Here is a 9,050-nt window from a genome sequence, read left to right on the forward strand (position 1 = left end):
TGCACATAACACTACCTTTTTCAGCATTTTTACTTGTGAATTATCAATATAATAATAATTAATGAAATTATTATTTTCATTATATTTATTGTAATATATATATATATATATTACAATAAATATAATGAAAATAATTTCATTAATTATTATTATATTGATAATTCACAAGTAAAAATGCTGAAAAGGTAGTGTTATGTGCAGAAAATGTAATCCATAAAAAAAAAAATAAATGTATATTATAATGAAAAAAAAAAAAAAAAAAAAAAAAAAAATATATATATATATATATATATATATATATATATATATATATATATATATATATATATATATATATATATATATATATTCATTCATTACAATATACATTTAATTATTTATTTTTTGGGGTTCCCCCCCCCCCCCCCCCCCCTCCTCTGTCCTTGATTACCTCATGGAAAGCTCATCATGCCATAATTTTCTCGGACCCGTGAACAAATAGGACCTCGTCACTTCCGGGGACAGAGCAGGCGGGGCTGAGGTGGGACGGAAGACACCGTCGCGTCATCTGCAGACTTGAATTGAGGAGGCGTGACGGAGGTGCGGCCTGCCGCGTCATCTGCAGAGTGCTCAATGGAGGAGGCGTGACGGAGGTGCGGCCCGCCGCGTCATAGAGGAGGCGTGACGGAGGTGCGGCCGTGAAATAACCCCACCCCTAGAATCGACGATATTCGTGATGGAGATCGCATAGGGGGGGTGGATCGAGATCGCGATCCCAGAACGATTAATCGTGCAGCTCTACAACCGAGGTGGTACTGTTTAAGCGAGCCGTACATTCGGTTCCATGCAGTGGAAAAGCGCCGCCGTACCGTACCAAACTGTTCCAACACCGTACTATGCAGTGGAAAAGCGCAAAAGCAAGCCAAACCGGTTGGTTCCATGCAGTTGAAAAGCGCAATAAGACCGGGATCCCATTAAAGTTCATGTGTGTGTAAAGGCAGGCGTCCCAATACTTTTGACAATGTAATGTGTATGCGTTAGATTGGCGGCAATATTATTGCTGAATAAACAGCCGCATAGCAGAAATGTATAAAGTGCTGTGGCCTATAGGGGGTGTAGAGGGCTGGGCTGGTTTTTATATTAATCTTTGGATATTTGTTTTGCAGTCGGAGTTGATCCTTGACCATCAGATTCCGAAGCCACGTCTCGTATTTTTCCAATAACCAGAACCATGAAATCCGACAACTGCTCAAATAACATCAGCATCAGCACAGAGCTGTTCAACGACGTGCCGTTCACCGACCTCTCCAAGGACTCGGCACCGCTGCCCAACGGCCCCGTTCAGCCACTGGTGGACAGACCTCCGGCCAAAGCCGCGGGTTGGAGAAAGAAATGCGCCAGCTACGTCCTCGCCCTCCGCCCCTGGAGCTTCAGCGCCTCCCTCACCCCCGTGGCCCTGGGCAGCGCCTTGGCATACAAGGCCGAGGGCTCGCTGGACTTTATCGTGCTCCTGGTCTGCGCCGTGGCAGTCCTGGCCGTCCACGGGGCCGGGAATCTGGTCAACACTTACTACGACTTCTCTAAAGGCATCGACCACAAGAAGAGCGACGACCGGACTTTAGTGGACCAAATTCTGGAGCCGCAGGATGTGGTGCGGTTCGGCATGTTGCTGTACACGCTGGGTTGTGTGTGCGCCGCGTGTCTCTACTTCCTGTCTGCGCTCAAGCTGGAGCACATGGCTCTGATATATTTCGGGGGCCTGTCCGGCTCTTTCCTCTATACCGGAGGTAGGATTTGTAGGCTTCATCTTCCCTTACAGGTTAACCATTTTTGCTGCCGTAGTAGTTTTTTTTTTTTTTTTTTGTACAAATGTTAAAAAATAATTTTGGACCTGAAACTTAGTAAAAAAACCCCAAACAATATTGGGGGGATGTATTAACCACTTGCCGACCGCCACACGACTATTTACTGCGGCGGTCAGCCCCTCACAGGCAAAGCGACGTAGTACTACGTCGCTAGCCTGTGAGGCTCTAGGGAGCGAGCCCGCGCCGCCGGAGGCGCGCGGTCATGGACCCCCCCCCCCCCGCATGTGCTCGGCGGACCCGATGTCCGCCGGGCACTCGCGATCGTCCGTGACACCAGAAGAAAGGTAATGTAAACAAAGCCGGCTGTCATTCTTCCCTGTGTAAGAATGGAGATCAGACGGTTCTACTATGTAGGACCATTGATCTCTGTTCTTACACTAGTAGCCACAGCCAATCACAGTTAGAATCACGCCCCTAGGACACACTTAAGCCCTCCCTCTCCAATACAGTTAACCCCTTCACTGCCAGTGTCATTTTTACAGTAACAGTGCATATGTATAGCACTGATTACTGTAGTAATGTCACTGGTAATCCCAACAGTGTCAAACATGTCAGTCAAGGGTCCGATCTGTCCGCCGCAATGTTTTTTTTTTTTTTTTTTTTACCAAACCTATGCAGAACAAATTGGCCGAAAATGTTAAAAAAAAAATAGATTTTTACATTTTTTTGGGGGGAATTTCATATAAAAATATGTGAAAAATATTGTTATTTTTGCAAAATTGACGCTCTTTTTTTGTTTATAGCGTGTGATCAAAAAATCGCACAGGTGATCAAATACCACCAAAAGAAAGCTCTGTTTGTGGGAAAAAAAGGACGTCAAATTCGTTTAGGTACAGCGTCGCACAACCGCACAATTGTAAGTTAAAATCATGCAGTGCCGAATTGCAAAATAGGCCCTGGTTAGGAAGGGGGTAAAATCTTCCGGGGCTTAAGTGGATAAAGAAATAAGGACCGTTTTTTTTTTTTTTTTTTTTTCAAATGGCCTGTACCAAATTCAAAGTTCTCTACAGACCATTTCAGTAACTTTACTGACTCATGCGGAGGATTCAGGTAGTTGTTATTAGAGCCACTTTCACAAAGTGGGCGCTATTGAAGTATAACTAAAGGCATACTGCTGTCTATTCTCCCATTAAGGAAATTCAACCTCTCTAATTGTGCTTTTTTATTATTATCATTGAAAGTGAAAGCAAAAGAAAATCCCAAACGTTGTCTTGTCCCCAGAAAAGAAATAGAGGGGGAATGTTCCAATGCGCACACTAGTTCTGGTGACCTGGGGGGCACCAAGGTTTTCCCATGATTTTCAGGGATTTCCTCTCACTTCCTGTATTCCTATGGGACAGGAAGTGAAGGGAAACCTCTGCAATGATGACAAAACCCTCCCTTACTCTATCCAAAATAGAAATAAATAAAATTTACCTATAGTTCTACTTCATGTTCAAAATATAAAAAAATGACCTACATTTGATAGTGTATGAAACGGGGGGGGGGGGGGGGGGGTAATAAAGATCCTCCTCTAAGTTGGCGTACAGAGACAGGCAGAGTGCCTATCCCTGTCCGCAGTGTAGCAGAGAGGCATATTCACCGCTGCTACCCATCCCTGTAACTAGCTGAGAAGATTGTCAGCTCCCAACAACCAATGATACTGCAGTGGGCGGAGCACTTGTTTTCCATCAGGCCTGCTCACGCCCTGTGATTAATAGCAGGCAGCGGGGGAATTCTTTAGTCAATAGCATGCTTGCTATGGGGGCACTCATTAACCACTTTACCACCGGAGGATTTTGCTGTCTTACGTCCAGGCCACTTTTTGCGATTCGGCGCTGTGCGACTTCAACTGACAATTGCGCGGTCGTGCGACGCCGTACCCAAACGAAATTTACGTCCTTTTTTTCCCACAAACAGAGCTTTCTTTTGGTGGTATTTGATCACCTGTGCGATTTTTACTTTTTGCGCTATAAACAAAAAAAGAGCGTTTATTTTGAAAAAATAACAATATTTTTAACATTTTTTTATATGAAATTCCCCCCAAAAAAGATGTAAAAACCAATTTTTTTAAAAATTTTTGGCCAATTTGTTTTATGCTACATATGTTTGGTAAAAAAAATCGCAATAAGCGTATTTTGATTGGTTTGCGCAAAAGTTATTGCGTTTACTAACAAAGGGAAAGATTTCTGTCATTTTTGGTGTTTTTTTTTTTTTAACGCGTAATGGCGGCGATCTGCGATTTTTTTTTTTTTTTTTTTTTTTTTTTTTTTTTTTTTTTTTTTTTTTTTTTGCGGGACTGCGACATTGCGGCGGACAGATCGGACCCTTGACTGACATTTTTGACACTTTTGGGGGTACCAGTGACATTACTGCAGTAATCAGTGCTATATATATGCACTGTTACTGTAAAAATGACACTGGCAGGGAAGGGGTTAATTTTATTGGAGAGGGAGGGGTTAATGTATGCCTGGTGCTTACTGACGTGTAGGGGGGGAGGTGACTGTGTGACTCATGGACAGATCGGATGTCCAGCTATGTGAATGAAAACAGCGGGAGCGAGCCTCCGGCGGCGCGCAAGCGTCGCCCAGAAGGGGGAGTGTCTAACGACGTTAATACTACGTCGCTGGACGATAACGAACCACTCTGCCGCAGTAGTATTACTGTGAGCGGTTCTAAATTGGTTAAAGTGGTTGTTAAGCCTCTTACACACGCAACGAATTTCCGCCGACCGGTCGTCCGTCTTTTGTCCAGAGTGGTGTCTGTTGGTTGGAATGTGCTCTAGACTGCACACAAATTTTCCCGCACGACAGAATTCTACTTCAGAAGTGAGGTCATGTGTTGGATTGCTTTCTTTGTGTTCTTTCTTCTCTGAGCATGCCCAGTCTTGCTCATAAGATTTTTCCCTGTCGAAATCTGTACTGACTGCTCGAAAATCGGCCGTGTTTTAACGGAGGACAAAAATTTTATAGCCTACACACCAGATTTTTTTCGGCCGAAAAGTCGGAGTCTGTTGTCGGAAGCATCATACTAACAAGCCGAAAATCGGAAGATTGGTCGTCGGACGAAAATTCCCGGCCGAATTTCGACTCGTGTGTACGGGGCTTAAAGGTACAAGGTTTTTTACTCTAATGCATTTTATGCTTGAAGGTAAGAAACCTTCAATGTGCAGCAGCCCCCCTTATACATACTTGAGGAGCCCCCTCTGGATCCAGCAACGTCCAGGAGAGCCTTGCCTCTCTGGGGACTTATACAACTGATTAGCTTTTGGCAGGAGGCAGTGAGCAAATCAGGAGACCGAGGGGGCGGGGGCGAGCCACAGCTCTGTGAATGGATACACAGAGCTGCGGGTCGGGAGCGTGCCTGCTTGGGTGCCCCCAGAGCGAGCTGCTTGCTGTGGGGGCACCCAGCAGGAGGGAGGAGCCAGGAGTGCCGGTGTAACGTTAAAAAAACCATACCCCGTGAAGAAACCATACCCTCGTCACTTCCGGTCTGAAACAGCTGAGCAGCGCAGTAGTGCGCATGCTCAGAGCCCCGGATACGTGATTGAAGAAGAAAGAATTTGAGAAGTGCGCATGCTCGGTGGGCGTGAAATTATCACGGCACTGTTTCTAATGTTATACTTGCGGCGGGTACATTAAAACACTTCGGGTGCAACATAAATCATCTCCTCTGCTATCGCTGTAACTTCCCTCATCTCCGGTAATAAATATAAAAGCGGCGGCGGGTGTATGAGATGTAAATGTGACGGTGATCGCGGCTCCGTGATCCGCTTTTATATTTATTACCGGAGATGAGGGATGTTACAGCGATAGGAGAGGACATGATTTATGTTGCACCCGAAGTGTTTTAATGTACCCGCCGCAAGTTTAACTACCGTGAGAAATCCATACCCTCCGTAGCGGAACCGGAAGTGACGAGGGTATGGTTTTCTCACGGGTATGGTTTTTTCACGGAACACCGGCGTGGGACCAGAGAAGAGGGGGATGCGGGCTGCTCTGTGCAAAACCACTGCACAGAGCAGGTAGGTATACCATGTTTGTTATTTAAAAAAAAAAAAAACAAACAAACAAGCTTTTCATATTGCATGAAGGTAAAAAATAATGTTTAGTCCCCTTTCACACAGGGAGTCCGTTCAGATCCGCCTGTCAGTTTTTCAGGCGGATCTGAACGGTCCCCCCATGCATCTCTATGGGGCATCAGATGTCAGCGGAGACATGTCCACTGACATCCGATCCGTCAAAATCTGATGGATGGAAACCCTATTTTCCATCCGTCTGGCAGATCGGACGGACAGACGGTCTGTTCTTATCTGATTCCCCCAAGTATCGGGACCTGACAGCTTTTTCTCTGCACACAGCGCGGAGACAGAGCTGCCATCTGCCTGCTCAGCGGAGGATTGTCCGATCAATCCCCCACTGAGATAAACTGAGTCGGACCGGACTGTGTGAAAGGGGCCTTAGGCTTTATAACCACTTTAAAATTGCTTGCGGCTGTGAGACTGTGACACACTTGGATACTCTATATTTTCCATAGGCAACGCTTTGAAAAGCCCATACAGGTCATTGGTTTGGAATTGACCATGAATAATGGGCCTTGAATTATTGCTCTCACTCACTGAATAAAGCATTCAGAGAGAACTAAGTTTTTTTTTTTTTTTTTTGTATGGATGTACAGGTGTGCCCAAATGTTTGTATCCCCTTGGAGAATAGGTAATATATAGAGTATGTACCGTTTTTTAGCCACTTGAAGACCAAGACTAAGGTGCAACCTGGCGGCGTCGGATGGACCGAAACCTAATGTCCCAGAGGTGTCGTATTGGATTTAGGTCAGGCAAGTGTGGGGGCCATTTATTGGTATCAATTCCTCCATTCTCCAGGAACTGGCTGCATACTCTCGCCACATGAGGCCGGGCATTGTTGCGCACCAAAAGGAACCCAGGGCCCACTGCACCAGTGTAGGGTCTGACAATGGGTCCAAGGACTTCATCCCGATATCTAATGGCAGTCAGGATACCATTGTCTAGCCCAGGGGTCTTCAAACTACGGCCCTCCAGTTGTTCAGGAACCACAATTCCCATCATGCCTAGTCATGTCTGTGAATGTCAGAGTTTTACAATGCCTCATTGAATGTTTAGTTCTACAACAGCTGGAGGGCCGCAGTTTGAGGATCCCTGGCTCGAGCCTGTAGAGGTCTGTGCGTCCCCCTCCCCCCATGGATATTCCTCCCGAGACCATCACTGACCCACCACCAAAACCGGTCATGCTTAACCACTTTACCACCGGAGGATTTTGCTGTCTTACATCTGGGCCACTTTTTGCGATTCGGCACTGTGCCACTTTAACTGACAATTGCGCGGTCGTGCGACGCCGTACCCAAATGAAATTGACGTCCTTTTTTTCCCACAGAGCTTTCTTTTGGTGGTATTTGATCACCTTTGCGATTTTTTTACTTTTTGCGCTATAAACAAAAAAAGAGCGAAAATTTTAAAAAAAATAACAATATTTTTCACATTTTTCTTTTTATATGAAATTCCCCCCCAAAAAATGTAAAAAATCTAAATTTTTTTATCATTTTTGGCCAATTTGTTTTCTGCTACATATTTTTGGTAAAAAAAAATCGCAATAAGCGTATTTTGATTGGTTTGCGCAAAAGTTATTGCGTTTACTAACTGAGGGAAAGATTTGTCATTTTTGGTGTTTTTTTTTTTTTTTTTTACGAGTAATGGCGGCGATCTGCGGATCTGCTTTTTTTTTTTTTTTTTGCGGGACTGCGACATTGCGGCGGACAGATCGGACCCTTGACTGACATTTTTGACACTTTTGGGGGTACCAGTGACATTACTACAGTAATCAGTGCTATACATATGCACTGTTACTGTAAAGATGACACTGGCAGGGAAGGGGTTAATTTTATTGGAGAGGGAGGGGGTTAATGTATGCCTGGTGCTTACTGACGTGAGGGGGGAGGTGACTGAGTGACACAGGGACAGATCGCATGTTCAGCTATGCTGAACCCTGCAATCTGTCACTGTTTGTCAGTGACAGAGCTTGTGTAAACAGAGCGGGCGGATCTCCAAACTCGATTCCCCGACGTGAATCGAGTTTGGAGATCCGCCGCTGTGACTGAATACAGTGGGAGCGAGCCTCCGGCGGCGCGCGAGCGCCGCCTACAGGGGAGGGGTCCAGCGACGTAGGTCTATGTCGCTGGACGGGAACGAGCCACTGTGCCGCAGTAGAGGCACAGTGAGCGGGGGTAAAGTGGTTAAGTAATAGCAGCTGCTATAGAGTGAGTAATAGTTGTGGGATTTATATAGCGCTTGCTAGTATTACTCTAGAATAAACAGTAAATCAACTACCGGAGGACTATTGGAGGATTCGCACTCAGCACCTGCACTTTATTTATCTGGCACCGAATTTATACACGCACTAAAGTCACTTATGAACTTTACATTTTGTGGCACAATCTTATCCTTATTTATTATTGACATCACTAAGCACTTTATAATTAATTAGTACCTATTGTGCATAATTTTTATTGTGAATATTACTGTGGAATTTCTGTGCATATTAATTATAGTAATTTATTATATTTATTGTGCATCTTGCATAACACATCCACTTGTTATACACATTATTTATTATTCATATCACCTTGATGACCTTTACTGTTTATTCTAGAGTAATACTAGCAAGCGCTAGCCTGCACTGGGATTTTTATTTCTTTATTATTTCATTGTTCACATTTATATGTGAACTTTCAGATGTGTTTTACATATTAACCACTTAAGCCCCGGAGGATTTGGCTGCTAAACGACCAGGGGGTATTTTGCGATTCGGCACTGCGCGACTTTAACGGACAATTGCGCGGTCGTGCGACGCTGTACCTAAACGAATTTGGCGTCCTTTTTTTCCCACAAACAGAGCTTTCTTTTGGTGGTATTTGATCACCTGTGCGATTTTTTGATCACGCGCTATAAACAAAAAAAGAGCGTCAATTTTGCAAAAATAACAATATTTTTCCCTTTTTTTTATATGAAATTCCCCCCAAAAAAATGTAAAAATCAAAATTTTTTAACATTTTCGGCCAATTTGTTTTATGCTACCTATGTTTGGAAAAAAAAATCACAAAAAGCGTATTTTGATTGGTTTGCGCAAAAGTTATTGCGTTTACTGACTAAGGGAAAGATTTTTGTTATTTTTGTTGTTTTTTTTTTTAACGCGTAAT

At 44.2% G+C, this 9,050-nt stretch overlaps 1 protein-coding gene across 1 annotated transcript in view; it reads left to right on the forward strand.

Annotated features, from left to right (window-relative positions):
• Window positions 1-1,149: 1,149 nt before the first annotated feature.
• UBIAD1 (UbiA prenyltransferase domain containing 1) overlaps window positions 1,150-9,050 on the forward strand; it is an 11,572-nt gene continuing 3,671 nt past the window's right edge. Inside the window, exon 1 of the mRNA XM_082274322.1 lies at window positions 1,150-1,766. Within this exon, the coding sequence (XP_082130448.1) occupies window positions 1,211-1,766 (556 nt within the window). The 5' untranslated portion in view covers window positions 1,150-1,210. The remainder of the gene's footprint in view (window positions 1,767-9,050) is intronic.

The sequence above is a fragment of the Pelophylax lessonae genome, assembly GCF_965119305.1.
Source record: "Pelophylax lessonae genome assembly, chromosome: 12".
NCBI classification, from domain to species: Eukaryota; Metazoa; Chordata; class Amphibia; order Anura; family Ranidae; genus Pelophylax; species Pelophylax lessonae.